The 20,043-nt window shown below is 38.5% G+C and overlaps 1 protein-coding gene across 1 annotated transcript in view; it reads left to right on the forward strand.

Annotated features, from left to right (window-relative positions):
- Positions 1-8,765, forward strand: part of LOC111141208 (shugoshin 2) — a 42,190-nt gene extending 33,425 nt beyond the window's left edge. Inside the window, 2 exon segments of the mRNA XM_022493618.1 lie at positions 1,333-1,480; positions 8,643-8,765. Of these exon segments, the coding sequence (XP_022349326.1) occupies positions 1,333-1,480; positions 8,643-8,658 (164 nt within the window). The 3' untranslated portion in view covers positions 8,659-8,765.
- The last annotated feature ends 11,278 nt before the right edge of the window (positions 8,766-20,043 follow it).

A 20,043-nucleotide genomic window follows, 5' to 3' on the forward strand; every position in this document is an offset into this window, starting at 1 on the left:
AAATGGTTACCACGGTAGGTTCGGCTCCCATCCATCATGTCAAATGGATACAGTAAACAGAAAGAAAGAAGAAAAAAGAAAAGTTTTCTCTCTGTGATTAGAACTCTTAGGGTTTACTCTCTTAACTTTCTTTTGTTTCTTTTTGGAGAGGGTGGGGTGGGATTGAGGAGCAGAGGGAGAGGGAATCTTAAGCAGGCTCCATGCCCAGTGCAGAGCCCAATGCAGGGCCTGATTTCACAATCCTGAGATCACGACCTGAGCCAAAATCAAGAGTCGGATGCCCAACCAACTGAGCCACCCAGGCGCCCCCTCTCCCCTCTTACATACCGCACAGCAGTGTTGGCTATAGTCATCAGGCTGTACATTGTATCCTTAGTACTTATTTATCTTATAACTGGAAGTTACACCTCTTGACTACCTTCCTCTCTTTCCCCCTCTGTCCACCCTCCACCGCCTCTGGTAACCACAAGTCTGATCTCTTGCTGGGTTTGGGTTTTTGTTTTTTGGTTTTTTTTTTGTTTTTTTTTTTGTTTTTGTTTTTGTTTTTTAAATTCCTGTTGTGAGATCCTACTCTATTTGTTTTTCTGTGTGTGACTTATTTCACTTAGCATAATTCCTTCAAGGTCCATATATGTTATCTCAGATGGTAGGATTTCCTCATTTTTTTATAGCTGAATAATATGCAAATAATATTAACATACATGCACGCACCCCCCACAACTTTATCCATTCCTCCATCAACGGACACTTCGGTTGTTTCTATGTCTTGGCTGTTATCCATAATGCTGCTATGAACATGAGGGTACAGATATCTTTTCAAGTTGGAGAACACTAGGATTTTGATGAGTAAGGCTATTCCAAGTAAAACGAATACAAAAACAAAAAAAAGTACAAAAATCTAGATTGACAGTCCATGATAGAAGACTGGTGAGCCGTCTTGCATCTCTGTGTTCTTCATGGTACTTTTCACGGAGTAAGCAATTGATACAAATGTTGAATGAATATATGGTAATTTGTATGATTCTGTGAGTAGAGTTGACCTGTGGAGAATTTTTAGCAGCCTATATGTGATTTCAGAATAAAAATGTTGTGGTCTACTTTGGTAGTTTGTTTCAAATTTTAAGTCTATTTTCCCTTAATTGCTGGGGAAAAAACTGACTCACAAATAATTTCAGTGCTATCATTGTAATATTTAAAATTATAACTTGATTATTGCTAAGTTTAAAAATTTGTCACCAGTAATTTGCAAACCACTAAATATCCCATATCTATTTCCATATGAGGATGTCCCTTTTCTTATATATAAATATTTGTGAAAATTATTCTTTGCAGGTATTAGAACACTACAGGACTTGACAAATAGTTTTCTTTCAAATAACACTGCTAAAGCTGAAAATAAGTCAGAAAACCCATCCTTAGAATTACCAAGCCGAAAAAGAAGGTGTACTCCTCTCGATTTAAAGGAGCCAAATCTCAAAAGGTAATTATTTCAGTGATATTCAGTCCATCTCAGTGTGATATTATAAACTACATGCTTTAAAAGAAATTCCTGTCTGAATTAGTATTTGAACACTTTTAAATGTCAATATATTTTTGATGTAATAATCACAGTATGATATGGGTAAGAGTCGAAGAAATGTCTTCTTTTATTCTTTGAACAGACTTTGTAAAAAAAAAAACCAAAAAAACCTGTTGCTTATGATTTGCAAATCACTATTTCCATGTCTGTTATTTTCATTTGTGTTCTACCTTATTCCCTAGAGGAATTCCAAGTGGCTTATTTATTCTTTAGCCTTAGAGAGTAATAGTCTTTTTCTTTCATTTTTTAAAATTTAAAACATAGGGCATGTGGGTGGCTGTGTCAGTTAAGCGTCCAACTCTTGATTTTGGCTCAGGTCATGATCTCAGGGTCGTGAGATCAAGCTCTGAGTTGGGTTCCGTGCTCAGCAGGGACTCTGCTTGAGATTCTCTCTCTCCCTCTCTGCCCTACCCACCCTCATTTGTGCACATGTTGTCTCTCTCTCGCTCTCGCTCTCTCGCTCTGTCTCTAAAATAAATAGGGGCACGTGGGTGGCTCAGTTGGTTAAGCATCTACCTTCAGCTCAGGTCGTGATCCCAGGTCCTGAGATCCCTGCTTAGTGTTGAGCTTGCTTCTCCCTATGCCTACCCTGCTCTCTCCATCTCTATGTCAAATAAATAAATAAATCTTTAAAAAAATATATAAAACATACCCCAACAAAGGGAAGCTAGTACTCCCTGTACTTATCCACCATTCTTCAGCTTTAATTGTTATCAGTATTTTGCCTTATTTATTTCATCTATCCTTTTTTGTTGTAGTATTTTTAAAGCAAATTCCTAATACTAGGTCATTTAATCCCAAAAACACTTCTGTATATATCTCTTTTTAAAAAGGAACTTTTAACAAACTAGATAACAATGATCACAGCAATTATCTATAGGAATTAGCAGCAATTTCTTACTGTCATCTAACAGCCAATCCCTATTCAAATTCCCTTAATTATCTCAAAAAATGTCCAAACGCCTTTTGCATGTGTTTTGTGGAAAATCTCACTTTTTTAAAAGGATAAATAAAGTAGCCTATTTTGCAGAACCCAATCACATTTGGGATCATATTTTCAAAAAGACAGAGAAAACTATCCTTAAATTTTCTCATCCTTTGCAATGTTTCTGTATTTGCTTCTTTTATAAAATGAAAGGCATCGATGGTTCTCACAGGTATTTTGAAACAATAACAGGTGTGGAACAAAAGCTTTCGTTCACTGCTGGTGGGAAAGGCAAAGGGTACAGCTGTTTTGCAAGACAGCTTGGTGGTTTCTTAGAAAACTTAATGTATACTCTTTCTGTATGATCCTGCAATCACACTCCTTGGTATTTACCCAAAGGGGTTGAAAACTTATGTCCACACAAAAATCTGCACATGGATATTTATGGCAGCTTTGTTCACATTGCCAAAACTAGGAAGCAACCAAGATGTCCTTCAGTAGGTAAATGGAGGAATAAGCTGTTAGAGGAATATCTAGACAGTGGAATATTACCCAGTGCTAAAAAGAAATGAGGTATCAAGCCATAAAAAGACAAGGAAGAGCCATAAATGCATTTTACTAAGTGAAAGAAGTCAATCTGAGAAGGCTACTTACTGTATAATTCCCACTATATGACATTCTTGAAGATGCAAAGCTATGAAGACAGTAAAAAAAATGATCAGTGGTTGTCGGGGGCGGAGGGCGGGGAGACAGATGAACAGGTGGAGCACAGAGGATTTTTAGGGCACTGAAAATACTCTGTATGATACTCTAATGATAGATATCATTATGTTTGTCCAAACCCTTAAAATGTATAACACCAAAAGGGAACCCTAAGATAGACTGTAGGTTTCAACTAACATTATGATATGTTAGTGCAGATTCATCATTGATAAGGTATATACAATGTTTATGAGTAATGTTAACAGTGGGGACAGCTGTGCATAGGTAAGGGCAGAGGGCATATGGGAAATCTCTACCTTCCTCTCAATATTATTATAAACCTGAAACTGCTCTAAAAAAATAAAGTCTTAAAAAAACAAACAAACCAATAACCAATACATTGTAGCAATACAAGGGAGGGTAAAAGAAAAAAAGAATCAAGCAGTTTAAAAAAAAAAAACAGTTTAGTCAAGCTATAATTTCACATACCATACATCTCATCATTTAAAGTATACAATTCAGTGTTTTTTTAGTATATTCACAGATATGCATATCATCATCACAATCAATTTTAGAACATTTCTTTACCCCCAGCCCTAGGCAACCGTTCACCTAATTCGTATCTCAATAGGCTTCCCTGTTCTGGATTTTTCATATGAATGGAAACGTGTAATGTGTGGTCTTTGTGACTCTCTTCTTGCGCTTAGCATGTTTCTGGGTTTATCCCTTGTCATACTATGTCATAGTATTTGTCAGTATTTCATTTTTTTTAGGACCAAATAATACTCTGTCATATAGATAATACCACATTTTGTTTATCCACTTGTTGACAGACATTTGGTTGTTTCCATCTTTTGGTTATTATGAATAATGCTGCTATAAATATCATTTGAAAGTCTTGAAATATGTGTCTCCATATGTTTTCTTTCTCTTGGATATATGCCTACTTGTGGAATTCCTGAGTCATGTAGTAACTCTGTTTAATCATTTGACTATTATATAGACTATTTTCCGAAGCTGCCGCACCATTTTATATCACCACCAATGATGTATGGGGGTTCTGATTTCTCCCGTTTCCTTGCCAATGCACTTTTGTCATTTGGCTTTTTGATAATTCTAACCATAGTAGTGGGCGTAAAGTAGTATCGTATTAAGGTTTTGATTTATATATGTGTTTCTCTGTTGACTGATGATACTGAATGTGTTTTCATGTCCCTTTTGGCCACTTCTTTATCTTCGTCAAAGAAAAGTCTATTCAGGGTCAGCTGGGTGGCTCAGTCAGTTAGGTGTCCCATTCTTTTTTTCTCTAGAGCTGTAGCATGGACCACATGGATTAGCTGTTTATATTATTAAACTTAATAATTAACATGAATTCTCAAATATCTACACTGAACACAAATAAACTAGAGGGTGAAATTATTCACATTACAGAAAATTATTGGGTTATATAAAAGGGCCACAGTACCTCAATATCATTTTTGGCAGAGGGAAAAATTAAACACGCAATTATTCCAAGCACTGTCGATTGAGTATCAAGCACAATTTAAGATGAAGCACATCCGAAGTTGTAATCATAGAAAAGTTGTTTCCTTGCTCTTTTTTCCTCCACTTGATTTTTTTAATTTGGGTTTTTTTAATTTTAAATTTAATAAACATATAGTATATTATTAATTTCAGAGGTAGAGTTCGGTGATTCATCAGTCTTATATACCCAGTGCTCATTACATCACTTGTGCTCCTCAATGTCCCTCACCCAGTTACACCATCCCCCCGACCCCTCTCCCCTCCAGCAACCCTCAGTTTGTTTCCTGTGATTAAAGGTCTCTTATGGTTTGTCTCCCTCTCTGATTTCATCTTGTTTTATTTTTCCCTCCCTTCCCCTATGATCCTCTGTTTTGTTTCTTAAATTCCACAAATGAGTGAGATCATATAATAATTCTCTTACTCTCAACTCAGGTCATGATCTCAGGGTTGTGAGTTCAAGTTCTACATTGGGCTTCATGCTGGCAAGCAGCCTACTTTAAAAAATTTTTAAAAGAAAAAAGAAAAGTCTATTCAGATCTTTTCCCCTTTTTTCAATTGAGTTGTCTTTTTTTTAGTTGCAAGTTAAACTTTCTTATTTTAAACTAATTTTAGACTTATCAAAGAGTTATAAAAATAGTACAAAGTTTCCTTCTCTTGCTTTCCCTAATTTTAACACCTTATCCACAGTACAATGATCAAAATTAGAAAATTAGCATTGGTACATTACTATCAACTAAACCCTCCTGGATGTCCATTAACATCCTTCGCTGTTTAGATAAAGTTTCTCCTTAGCTGCCTCCAGCCTATGACAGTTCCTCATTCCTTCCTTTCCTGTTATGACTTTCACACTTTTGAAGACTATTGGTCAGTTATTTTGTAGACTGTCCCTCAGTTTGGTTTGTCTGATGTTTTCTCATGATTATAATGCAGTTAAGCATTTTTGCAAGAATTCTGCAGAAATTGTATGTCCTTTTCATTGCATCAGTTAGGGCTTTGTCCTGTCAGTATATCTCACTAATGTTAACTTTGATCAGTTGATTACAGTAGTGTCTGCTGTGTTTTTTTCACTATAAATTTCTTTTTTTTTAAATTTTTTTATTATTTATCTGTCAGAAAGAGAGAGATCACAAGTAGGCAGAGAGGCAGGCAGAGAGAGAGGAAGCAGACTCCCCACTGAGCAGAGAGCCCGATGTAGGGCTTGATCCCAGGACCCTGAGATCATGACCTGAGCCGAAGGCAGAGGCCTAAACCATTGAGCCACCCAGGTGCCCCTCACTATAAATTTCTTATCCCTCTGTTTCTGTGGGCCAGGTATCTGGACTAGAGCACTGAATTAGGTGCTCTACTTAGTGTCTCACAAAACTAATTATTGAAGATGTTGTCTGAGATCGCTCTCATATGGAGGCCTTACTGTGGGAGAATCTGCTCTCAGGGTCATGATGTATGATAATAGGTTTTATTTCTTTCTTTCTTTTTTTTTTTTTTTAAGATTTTATTTATTTGACAGAGATCACAAGTAGGCAGAGAAGCAGGCAGAGAGAGAGGAAGGGAAGCAGGCTCCCTGCTGAGCAGAGGGCCCGATGTGGGGCTCCATCCCAGGACCCTGACCTGAGCCAAAGGCACAGGCCTTAACCCACTGAGCCACCCAGGTTCCCCAATAATAGGTTTTCTAATATTGAACCAAACTTGCATTCCTGGAATAAATCTTACTTGGTCATGGTATATGTTTTTCATAATGTACTGTTGGATTTGCTTTTGTAACTATGCTGTGAGTACTTGAGAAGAATATGTACCCTCTTTTTTCAGAGTATAGAGTTGACATATATTCATAAGATTAACCCCCCTCCTTTAGATCTTGTATCTCCTTATTTTTTGCCCACTTCGTCTGTCTTGCACTGAGAGAATTGAATATCAGAATCTCTTACTATTGTTTCCTTTCTGTCTCCGTGCATCTCCTGTCGTTTTTGCTTCATAAAGGTAGTTGCTATGCTATTTGGTACATAAATATCTTAATTACAATGTACTCCTGTGGTAATAGTAGTGATTACTATATATATTACCATATAATCATTGTAGATTAGGACTTTTACTATTAAAAATGGCCCCCTTTGTCATATTCAGTGCTTTGGGACTTAAAAGATAAAGACTTTAAAAAATACATTCGTATTACCTTCTTGTTAACTTCTTCCACTCCTATCCTTAATGCCTGAGGTGATCATTCTATAACACATCACAAGCAGCATCCTTCAGGATCTCTTCTCACTGGGGGCCTATCAGAAGCTGTGATGTATCTGCTGGATGCCATCCAAAAAAATTAAAAAAAAAAAAAAGTAAAGGCAGCTGGGTTGTCATCCTTCTTGGTATTTACACTAATTTCATTGTGATATTTGCTTTTAAAAACTTTACCAACTAAACCATTTAGCAAGTAATCTATACACCCAATAGATCTAAACTAAAATAGAATACTATTTCATTACAGCATTTTGCTGTATTTAGAGTAGGTAGCTCTTCTAAAATAATTAATTAAACCCTATCTAATTACTCAAGGCAATGGTATCATTGGCTCTGGAGAGGAGTACAGAGGATGGAAAGAGACCTCACTCACTATTTACCATTTATACCTTTGTAATTGAGGACCATGTGTATGTGTGTCATCTAAAAAACAGGTATCATGTAGAGAATAAATACAGCTCCACTTCTTCCAAGATGATATATCCGATGCATGATCAAACTAAAAATAAAATGAAATTACTAGGTAAAATATTAAAAAACAAAAGCCAAACCAAAACTAAGCTAAAAGCTAAACCAAAAACTCCCTTGGACATATCTATTAGCTAGACAAGAAGAAAGCAAGCTCCCATCAGAGAGCAGGAACCCAGAAAGGTAGGTAGACTCAGACTGGCTTTTGCCCAAACATATTTACCAAACTAGGTGAACCTAAGTGTTGGATTTACAGCGTTATGGGGGTGGGGACAGAAGGCATATCCTCGGGTTTAGCTAAAATGAAAAATCTAATAGTAGATCACCTTTAATAAAGTTGAGCTACTCTCTCAGTAGGAGAGCAAACGAAAAATAACCTTCCCACCGGCTTTTTTAAGCCCCAGGAAATAACTCTAGTACTGAACTGAGGAGGAAAAAAATCTGAGAATTCGTAACCAGTATCAAACTCTAGTGCATTGCAGCTGGAATTCACAATATCTGGAAGTCACAGAAAACCTTATGCTGAGGATTTAGTATTAGTCCATGACTTGTAGTGCCCCCTGTCGTCCGTCAGTAGCAAATGCACATATTTTCCAGCGCCCTCCCTCATCTCAGTCCTCAACAAATTTTCCAAGGGAAATAAACAGTCAGCTCATCCTAAACACTACATACACAAGGGAACCAGGTACCAGCAGAAACAACTGAGAGCAGAATTTGATACAGAATGTGAAATAAGAATGTTTAATGTTTCAATGGAGGAGAGACTTGGAAGTGAATAAATATGTTGGAAAAAACACCTTTAATGTGAAGACAAGCAAGGAAGAGATGAACACAGCTCAGGATAGTGGTTACTTCTTGGGGGACGACAGGATGTGATTAGACAGGGAAACACCAGAGGCTTCTGAGGTGTGGTAACATTTTCTTTCTTAACCTGGGTGGTATGTACGTCAACATTTATTTATTGTTTTAAGTTGTACATTTTCATATATTCTTCTATGTATGCTGAGATTCATAGTAAAAAGGAAATACATACAAACAGGTAATGTGTGAAATCTAAGTTGGTCAATTTTTCTTAAGCCTAATTTTATAATTCCTACTATAGAGTACTCCAGACGTATGATACAGGAGTTTTCTTCTCCATGCTTCATAGCAAAAGCATCAGCTTTGAATTGTTAATATTGTTCATCTTCTGTTTTTTTTTTTACTTTGCAGGAAGATGAGAAGATGAGGTGAACTTATGAATTCTGGGGTTTTTTTGAATTCTGAAACCATACCAAGTCAAAACAGGGATGTAACAAGGATCCAAAAGATGAAATGCGTGATGAAGGATTCCCCCCTCTACCTTTCCATGAGTATTAATTTATCTATTCTTATGTTTACATATATGAGTGTCAAATAGCTGTTTTATAATATTAAACTTCTAAAATCGTTTTGGTCATCCTATGACTTACATTCCTGTTTTTGCAAACTTCTTCAACCTAACAGCCTTTAACTAAGCAAAAGCTGTTAGCCTTTTAACCAAATAAAATGTGTTGTAAATATTTTTGCATTGGTTATCTTATTGCATACCAAGCTATCTTGTTTTGTTTTATTTTTAAAACCATCCAATATATTTGATCACCTCGATTTTAAAAGTTGCCTTTTGCCTTGGCCAGTTTTCTGTCTCCCTTCATTCTTCTACTCTCAGTTTTACCTGTTAGATGTCAGTTTCTGTATTTTTTCCATTCTGTGTAATCTGATGACTTGGCTGAGGGGATTAACATTTCAGGTTCTTTTAAATTTGGTTTTTATAACTATTTTAAAGAACCCTTACTATACTAGTAGTAGAAAGTAATAAATCCTTTGAATGTCTGAGATCAGTGAACATAGCTTATTGTATTCACGGGCAAGTCAAATTCTATTCTGCCTGGATGGAAAAGCTTGCTTAGGGAATAATTGACAAATAAAAGGGCAGACTCAGTGTTGTTTTTTTTTGTTTTGTTTTTTGTTTTTTTTTTTTTTTGCAGACTCAGTGTTTTTAACAAACACTTCAGATCATTCTGGGGCAGACTGTCCTAGGACCAAACTCTGAAGAACTGCTCTAGGAATACAGAGTCCCACGGAATTTACTTATAACAATGCCGGTTGAATGGAGACATTATTAAAGGAATAGTTTACACAATGATTAAGAGCTTGGCACCCTGACAGTCTTTGTTCTCTTTCCTATACACCTGTTACTTGGAGACTATGGACCTCCTAGAGTCAGTCTCCAGTATTATATTTTTGTCCCTCCTGCTTATTTCTATTCTTCCTCCTTTCTGTGAGATTTTTCTTTTTTTTTCCCCTTCCCATGTAAATTATTTTTCAGTTTATGTAGTCAAATTTATTAACCTTTTATTGCTGGTGGAATTTAGTAACAATAAAGAATTTTCCTCCTTCCAGATTATAAAGACAGTTACCCATGGTTTCATTTTGTTTTACATTTGAATTTCTGATTCATGTGGGTTTTTTTCTACCGTATGAGATATGGATGCAATTTTGACCTTTTTCCAAATGACTCCCCCATTAATGAGAAGGTCCATGTTTTCCAGTACTGATTTGAAATGCCACCCTTTTTTATGTTGTATTTCCATGTGCACTTAAATTTATTTCTCAATTTTCTGTTGTATTCGTCTGTGTATCTGTTTATGCTCCACTACCATATCCATTGACTTTAGGGGGAGTATCAAGGTTTCCCTCCTAGAGCTTTTACATATTTCTTAATAAATTTACACCTAAGTATTTTATTTTTTTCTTGGTAATATAAATGGGATCTTTCCTTTGATTCTCTCTTCTAATTATTATTTGCATATATATGTTCATTATTGATTTCTGTATGTTAAATACCGAACATTCATTGTAGTATTTTCCAGATATATGTCCTGAAAACTAAGTTAACTTTACCTCTTTTTTTTCCCCTTCCAAATCTTATGCATCTCATTGCTTTCTTTTGTCTAATTAATTGTACTGCCGCTTACTACCTTAAGTAAAATGTTAAATCGTAGTAAAAAGAATAGATATCCTTGTATTGTTCTGATTTTCATGGAAATGCCTCTGGTTTTACCCTAATAAGTAAGATGCTGAGTTTTGAGCTGGTTATGTGTAATTTATAATCACATTAAAGTATTGTCTATCAATTATTTTACTGAGTGCTTTTTAAAAAAATCATGAATGAGTGTTGAATTTTTGTCAAGTGACTTTTGGTACAGAGAGAGATTGTATGAGTCAGGGTCCAGCCGAGAGATAGAAACCACAATTATTTTATAAGTTGTTAGCCATATAGTACAGAACTAAACAAGAACTGAAAAGGCAGAAGGGACGCCTGGAATGTCATAGAGGAAGTAACTACAGGAGGTACCTCTGGGCCTGGAGGATCAAAAAGAAAAGGATGGAATTATTGAAACCTAAAAGCTTGGAGGAAGAGTTCCAGGGCTCTAGGGAAGGTATACACGGGTTAGTGCTGTTTCCCTGACGGGCGGTGACAAGACTGGTCTGAGTGTGGAAACGCTACAGACTGGAACCATCCGTTGCTCTGAAGTCCATTATTCCTGCCAGGGCGGTGAGCCATTTCTGTGATGATGCCGACAGGAACAAGAAGCGAACAGGAAGGAGCAAATTTCTTTTTCCTCCTCCATACTTGCAGCTTGCATTTATCTCCTCCTATTGCCAGAAAATGGGCTTTTGCAAAGGCCTGGCCGTAACATAGTGCAGTTAGAGTGTGGACCTGAAGCTGAAATATAATAGCGTAATAGCCCCGCACAAAGGGATTTGATTATTCTCCTTAGAAGTATTAATATAACAAACTGTATTCCCTGATTTGTTGATACTGAAACATTCTTACTTTTACGGAATAAATTCCACCTTCTGGCACGTGCCGGCCATTCTCTCTCACCTCCAAGCCCACCTCTCCACAATTTGCTGTGTGATGCTGGAACTCTACAAATCACATTTTTTTGTTTGTTTGTTTGTTGTTTTTTATTTTTTTCTCTTTGCTAGCTGACTTTTAAAACTTCTGTCAACAGGGGGTGATAGAAAGAGACAAAATCAGGAAGAGGGACAAAGGATGGTCTCCTTCTTGTTCATGTGCTTTTTCTATCAGCGTCCCCTCAGCGATGGTGATTTTCCGGGGCTCAGGAGCTGGTTTGTCACCAGCTGGGTTAGCATTCCTAGAACCGGCCTCATTACGCCCCCGTGGAGATACCAGCACTACTTGGGATGGGCCCCTCACAGGCCTCAGGCCTACCTCCTCAGGGAGCCTCCTTCAGACTCCTGGGAGGCCCAGCCACCTGTGCCACGAGCTGTCTTTGAGATCTGAGTTCTGACTCCCAGAAGCCCTTTCCTAGCTCCCTAGGTATTAAGCAGTGGCTGAGCAGGACCCTCTCCTCAGTCACCAAGGTTCTAGGTTCTAATATCCCAGCCTCTTCCTTTTATTACCCAGCTGGTTCCTTTGGTACATTGGTGGAGGGAATGCAAAATGATACAAACTTTATTAGAAAAGATTTTGACAATATCCAGCAAAGTTACATAAGAATATACGGTCATACAACCCAATAGTCTCACTTTTAGAAAACTATAGTGAAAGTTCTCTTGAAAAAAAAAAACAAAAATTTGGGGGGGTGCGCCTGGATGGCTCAGTTAGGTGAGCATCTGACTATTGATTTTGGTTCAGGTCATGATCTCAGGGTTCTGGGATGAGGGCCCTTGTGAGGTTCCGTGCTTAGCGGGAAGTCTGGGATTCTCTCTGCCACTACCTGTGTCCCTCCTCCCATTCTTTCTTTCTCTCTCTCTCTCTCTCTCTCTAAAATAAATCTTTTTAAAAAAATTTCACTGTGGGGCGCCTGGGTGGCTCAATGGGTTAAAGCCTCTGCTTTTGGCTCAGGTCATGATCTCAGGTTCCTGGGATCGAGCTCTGCATCGGGCTCTGCATCGAAGCAGCCTGTTTCACCCTGTCTCTACTTGTGATCTGCCTGCTGTGATCTCTCTCTGTCAAATAAATAAATAAAATCTTTAAAAAAAAGAAAAATTTCACTGTGGTATGGTCTGTAACAGCAAAAATGGAAAAAAAGGAACAACCTAAGTAACATCACTAGAAGACAGCTAACTTGAAAACCAATTGAAATGAATGAAAATAACTATCAAGTTGGTGACAGATACCAATCTTACAAAAGGTATTTTGACTTTGTATCTTTATTAGGGTATACTCTAAGGGTAAAAAGAACTATGACAAAATCTTAAATTTTCATTTACTAGTCTCATTATATATATATAATTGTATATATAATATCAATGCAGCTATTATGAGATAGATCTAATGACAGATTAAAGCAATTAGATTTCAGAAACTTCAGAATCTTTGGTTGCAGAATCAACTCTGCAATCTTAAATTTTAATTAGAAATATTAGTGTGGAGTCCCTGGGTGGTTGGTTAAGCGACTGCCTTCAGCTCAGGTCATGATCCTGGAGTCCTGGGATTGAGTCCCACATCAGGCTCCCAGCAACATGGGAAGTCTGTTTCTCCCTCTGACCTCCCCTCTCATGCTCTTTCACTCTGTCTCTCTCTCTCAAATAAATAAAATCTTAAAAAAATATATTAGTGTGAACTCATCCTTTTTGCACTTTTTAAAAAGTTATGTATTTTCTAGCTCTCTCCACTAAAAATGTCTAGAAACAATGATGACTGACTAGCAACGAGTACTTCTAGCATCTAGACTGTGGTTCCTAAATACTATTTCCCATCACAGAAACCAGGGATCTTTGGAGAAATGGCTGATTCCAAGTTTGGGACAGGATATAAATAAGGTGAGGCTGGGTTGTCTTGTTCCAGAAAACAAGGACATTATTAAAAATGAATGTGATTTTATCATTTTTTAAGCTCACTTTTTTAGTGCTGAATAATATTCCATTGTTTGGATGTACTGCAGTTTATTTATCCATTCAACCACTGAAGGAAATCTTGGTTGTTTCCAAGTTTTGGCAATTATGAATAAAGCTGCTATAAACATCCACATATAGGATTTTGTGTGGACATAAGTTTCCAGCTCCTTTGGGTAAGTACCAGTCAGGATGATAGCTGGATCATATAGTAAGAGTATGTTTGGTTTTACAAGAAACTGCAAAACTCTTTCAAAGCATTCTTCCAAACCATTTTGCATTGTCACCAACCATTCCTACCAGCTTCTGTGCATCTGTGTCAGCATTTGGTGTTGTCAAGATTCCAGATTTTGACCATTCTGATAGGTGTGTAGTGGTCTCTCATTGTTTTAATTTTCATTTCCTTGATGGCAAGTGTGGAGCATATTTTCATATGCTTCACTTTGGTGAAGTGTGCGGGTCTTTTGCCCATTGTTTAAAAAGATTTTGTTTTTTTGACAAAGAGGGAGTAAGAGAGAGAGGGAAAGAAAGCCCACAATCAGGGGGAGCTGCAGAGGGAGAGGGAGAAGCGGGCTCCCCACTGGTCAGGGGACTGGATGTGGACCTTGATCCCGGGACCTGAGACGAAGACATACGCTTCACCAACTGAGCCACCCAGGTGCCCCTGCCCATTTTTTAAATCAGTTGTTCATTTACTTATTGTTGAGTTTTAAGAGTTCTTTGTATATTTTGGATGATAGTCCTTTGCCAGGTAACTTTTTTGCAAATATTTTCTTCCAGTCTGTGGCTTGTCTTCCTTGGTCTATTTGTAATAACTCACTTTGAATTGAAAATATGCTTTGGCATTGTATCTAAGCAATAAATATTCTCACATCTAAAAAAATAAAATAAAAAATAATAAAAATGAATGTGACCATATCAAAAGGACATGAGTTCCAATTTGAAGGTGTTCCCATTGGCCTAAGATGGGACAAATTCAACATTTGGTATGAAAGATTGTAACATTAAAACATGTTATAAAAAAAATCACAAATTTATAATGATACTCCAAAAACAAAGAGAAACATTGGATGCTCTGAAAATTTCTTGAGAAACAAAAAATTTGAGAAAAATTTTTGAGAAACAAAAACATTGGATGCTCTGAAATTTCTAAGAGGAAATAATAAAGATGTATTTTGCCTTTCTGATATTAACCCTATTTGCATGGTCAATAGCTCTAGTGAGTGGGGACAGTTCTGTTCAAAAGAATCTCAGTTGAAGCATGCAGAAGGAGTGTTCAAATTAGGAAAATTACATTTTGCAACCTCCTAGTAGAATAACTGCTTCAGACAGTGGTCAGCAACGTATGGTGAAGCCATGAGGTGAGATGTTGATGGAGAAATTCATTACAAAGAGATAACCCGTTAAACCCACTGATCAATCTTAGCAGCATTAAGAAGGGGACAACCAGACCTCAGGAGCCTCCTGGTGTGCTGCAATGTCAAGTGTATGGCATCACCCATGAAGCCTTCTCATGACCTCTCCCAACCCCAACACAACTGGAATTTAATCAAGGCTTTAGATCGATAGACATGATGTGATTTGAAGTTTGGGTCCAGTAGCGAATGACCAGGAAAGAATTCTGATGTACAAAAAGGTGATTTTATTATATTACAAGGACAGAGACCCGTGGGCAGAAAGCTGCATCTGTGTGTGAGGAGTGACTATGTTATTTCTAAGTTTGTGGAGGGAGGTGAGGTAACATTAAGTTTTTAAGGAATTTCAGTAGACTGAAAGCAAGGTCCTACGGAATCTTGAAGATTCAGCTGCTGTCAAGACAAGGTTGCTTTCAGTCTTTAATAAAATGAACATTGAACCATTAAGGTCGCCATGATTCCTTGAGGAATGTTGGGCTCTAAGTGTCTTCCAGTATCCGCGTACTGAAAGCTGGAAGGAGATTTAACTTAAGCTACATTTCTCTTGCCTTTGTTTTCCTCATTATTTCCCCCCTGAACAGTTTTGACCCTTCAGTCTTTAAAGTTGTTGAGGGTAGAAGGTCTTACCTTCTGTAACTTCTTCCTGCTGAAGACGGGCATAGAGATGTCTCTACCTGTGGGTCAACATTGGTCGGTTGAGGATGTAGGTGTTGTGAATGGCAGAGGCGGTCAAATCCAAGGTAGACAGCATATATACGACTCTCCCTGAGTAAAAAGATTATCTGTTGACGTGCAGTTACTGTAGTGGAGTCTCGGCACCAAGCGAAAAAAACACTGAAGAACGAAACGTGTTAGAATTAAAATGGCTTTAACAAAGATACAGCCTTAATAGTTGACCATAATCCCCCTCCAAACCAGGAACTTAACCAATCGTTGGAAAAGAGGGAAGGATTTTTGTAGAGCCTTAACTGAAATACTCGTATCTTCTGGTAGTCCTGTGACATTTTAATGATAATCTGGGGTGTATAAGCAGCATTCTGTTTTATTAATGGCACATTACCTTCTTGTGCTGCTGTTAGGACATCTAAAGCCATTCTATTTTATAGAACCGCTTTGAGCATTTGTGTGACCTCAGTATTAAGTAAGGAGATGCTGCTTTGTGAATCATTGAGAGCTCTTTGGTGTATTTATTAAGAGCTTCCATATGCCAAATTATACTTTCCAGCCCTACAGATGGAACAAAAGTGGATGCCAGATGGTCATACCAATGAAAAACAGATCATGTCCATCTCTGTCTTAAATTGGGAAGATAAGCTGGGGGTAGTGATGGTTTTGGTAACAAACCCATGAGTCCAGGCAAAACCCAAAGTGCAACGACCTATCCACACTATAGGAAGCCAGGGGCATAGGTTAGTTCCACATAACCAGTGGGTTCTGTCTGGGACTAACCATCTAATTTCAGGTCACCTTATTCAATCAGCAAACCAGTTGGTAACCTGCAGTACAATGGCTTGAGAACAGGTTTCTAAAGATAGCCATCCTGAATGGCATGTGCTATGTGCCCAGGTAGAATGTGTATGACTTTTTTGCCCCTAGAATAAAATTGCCTTTTGACCGAGCTGTCCAATGGTGGGTGTGAGCCATAAGTATGTATCCCAGATTTGGTATATACCATCCTCAGTATGGCATAAGTAGTGTTTTGTAACTCAGGCACTCATTAGTGGGCATCAGTTTGTTGGCTTGTAAAGTCAGTTAATATTTTAGTAGTTTGGGGGTATGACATAGTCTGGGTACAATATGGTATATTCCATGTCATATTGATCATGGGCCAAGAAGAAACCTTCTGATTAGTGATAGATTTATCACAAAACGGCACCATTATATATTATTTCTGAAGTATAAATATATAGAGAGTGCCAGCCCGTGCCTTGTAAAGGAAAAAACCCTCTAGAGAAACCCAAATGTACTTGATATGGACAAAACCCCACATATCCAATAAGCTGTTTGATTCTGTAGTTCAGCATAATGCTGTACCCATTGTAGAAAGGAATTGTCCTTTAAGATAAGTGAACAGAGGGTCACCTGGGTGGCTCAGTCAGTTAAGCCTCTGCCTTCTGCTCAGATCATGATCCTGGGATCCTGGGATCGAGTCCCGGATCAGGTTCCCTCCTTAGTGGGGAGCCTGCTTCTCCTTCTCCCTCAGCTGCTCCCCCTGCCTATACTCGCTCTCTCTGACAAATAATAAAATCTTTTTTTTTTTTTTTAAAGATAGGTGAACAGAGAACGGACAAAAAGCATACAACCTTCATTGTTCCTTGAAGAGGAGTTTGAGATCTTTTATAGGTTTGCAGGAGTAAGAAGGCATGTGAGTTTGCTCATGGGTTTCCTGTGAAGGAGGTACAGGTTTTATTCTAGATATGTGAGCCCAAGAAGAGTGTCCTACTAATTTTACTTCAGTGGGAGTATATAATATGACCTGATGTGGACCTTTCCCTTTGGGATTTAAGTCCCCCGCCATATGTGACTTCCAGTCTTTTAAATAAACCAAGTCTTTTAAATATCTCCAAGGCTTACATGGGGTAGACTTCCAGTTCTAGTCAAATCAGGTTTGGGGAGCATACGATCAGGATATTCATTAAGTAACTTACAAATTAAACCAGCCTTGAGTGAATAATTTAATAGATCATATAATATCTTCATCTAATAACAGGTCCACTCTAAGAAATGGCTTTCCATATAATAAAAGAGCTAAGTCTTACAGGTGGTTTTGGAGCCGTTCTCATTCTGAGAAGTCCTACTGGTAAGAGAGTAACCCAATGTTCCTGGGTCTCTGCACCAAGTTTAGTTAGGGGCCGTTTTAAAGGATGATTAGCTTTTCCTACCTCTCAGAGGATTATGGATGCCAGGCTGACGGTAAAAAATATTTAATTTTCAAAGCTTGTGCTAGTTGTTGGGTTATTTGTACAGTGAAAGAAGAGCCATTACCACTCTGAACGGACCGTGGAAAGCCAAATCTAGAAATAATTTCTCACAACAAAACTTTGGTTACTTCCGTGGCCCTTCAGTTTTACAGAAAGAGGACTTGACCTGTCCATTGAAAGTATTGACAAACACCAGTAGGATTTATAGCCTTTGCAAGGGAGCATTTGTGTGCAGTCAAGCTGCCTGTCCTCACAGGATGGCCATGTTCCACCTCTGGACCAGTTTTAGAAGTAGTGGGGGGGGACCGCACCTTCCAGATTTACTTGTGCACAAACAATACAGAATGGGCAAACCTGTTTTGTTGTAGCTGTTAAGTTCATTCCAGCAAACGTTTTTTAAATTAAATGTCCTAAAGCACTTTTACCCAGACGAGTTGCCTGGTATAAATTCTGTATCACCTTCCATTGGCTATTTTTGGGAATAAAGATGTTTCCCTCATCGTTAATAAGCCAGTCCTGTGTATTTTTTGAATGTCCTCATTTCTGGACTACGTCAATTTCTTGGTCTGAATAACCGGGAGTTATAGACTTTATTGGAGCTGAACCTGGTGTGAGACTGCATATTTGTTTAGTTTGTGCTGCCTGCTTGGCTACATGGTTGGCCAAATTATTTCCTTTAGATTCTAAAGTCATATCCTTTCAGTGTCCTCGGAGGAGAATGACAGCAACCTCCTTAGGTAGGTGTACAGGTTCATTCCAGGCCCATATTTGGGGACTTATGACTTGATAGTAACACCCTTTCCTTCCAAATTGGGCAGGAGCACCAAGGAAGCATATTTGGAGTCACTGTAAATATTAATTCTTAGGCCTTTTGCCAGTTGAAGAGCACAGATAAGTGCTATTCATTCAGCCTTTTGAGCAGAAGTATTTGTTGGAAGGGCTTTTGCCTCAGTGGTCTTAATTAAGCTAACTTTCTCCCTTATCCAGGAAACCACCATCAGTAAACCAACTGTCCTCCGCATTTTCAATAGGGGCATCTTTTTAAATCTGGTCCGCTAGAATGAACAAGATCGATAATCTCTGAGAAGTCGTGTTCTAACATAGAAGTGTGATGCTCCGGTCCAGGCATACGAGTAGCTGGGCTTCAAGTTTCGCAGGTTTTAGCTATTATTTCGGGTCTAAAATACAGCCTGGTGTGTGGCAAGTCGGCCTCCCACCATCCATTCGTGGCCTTGGGCTCTTTGGACTGTGGATGACGCTGTGGAGTCATCAGTGCCAAGGCCTGTCCCGGAGTAAGTTGGGAAACTTCTTCCACCGGGAGAGCTATTGCAGCCACCGCCTGAGGACATGCCAGCCTTGTGTCACATCACCTAGTGACTTTGAATAATAGCCCACTGTTCTTGTTTTATTTTCTGATTTCCGGGTAAGAATTCCCAAAGCTTCTCCCTGCTTTTTGGCGACAGATACAGTGAAAGGTTTTTCTAAATTTGGTAAAGCCATTGCTGGCGCCGACAAAAGCTTAGTTTTTAACGTGCGAAGGGCTGTCTGGTGGGTCTTAGTCCCGAATAAGTTTCCTCATCAGAGCCTGCACTTGAATCATACAATGGTTTGGCTGAGAGCCCAAACCCAGAGTCCACAGGTGGCAAATACCTGCCATACCTAGGAAAGCACAGTTTTTTTGGTTTTGTTTTGTTTTAAGATTTTATTTATTTATTTGACAGATAGAGATCACAAGAAGGCAGAGAGGCAGGCGGGGCTGGGGGGAAGCAGGCTCCCTGCCAAGCAGAGATCCCGATAAGGGGATCTATGCCAGGACCCTGAGACCATGACCTAAAGCCGAAGGCAGAGGCTTTAACCCACTGAGCCACCCAGGCGCCCCAGGAGTTGTTTTTTTTTTATAGCTGGGGGTCCAAAGCTTTTTTTTTTTTTTTTTTCCTGTCAGTAGACAGGGTACGATGACCTGGTGTTAGCGCATATCCCAAATATTGTACTTTCTGTTTAGATATTTGCCCCTTTTTAGGGGAGACATGATACCCTCTGTCTGCCAAGTTATGGAATTACTATCAGACATTTCTTTTGCGGAACTACAGATTAAAATGTCATCCACATGTTGGATTTTAGTCTCTTGAGGCGAGGAGAGCTCACGGAGGTCTTTACTAAGGGCAGCCCTGAGCAAGTGAGGACTGTCTCTAAATTCCTGTGGCAAGACTGTCCAAGTTCATTAGCAAGACTGTCCAAGTTCATTAGCAGCATGTGGGCTCAAAGGTGAGGCTCATTCGAAGGCAAATAGTGGCTGTGTTTCCTCACATAGAGGGAGGCAAAAGAAGGTGTCTTTTAAATCAAGTTCCGAAAACCAGTTGGCATCACCAGGGACCTGGGTGAGAACAG

This window comes from Enhydra lutris, unplaced genomic scaffold, assembly GCF_002288905.1.
Source record: "Enhydra lutris kenyoni isolate GAN:26980312 unplaced genomic scaffold, ASM228890v2 scaffoldscaffold1, whole genome shotgun sequence".
In the NCBI taxonomy this organism is placed as follows: domain Eukaryota; kingdom Metazoa; phylum Chordata; class Mammalia; order Carnivora; family Mustelidae; genus Enhydra; species Enhydra lutris.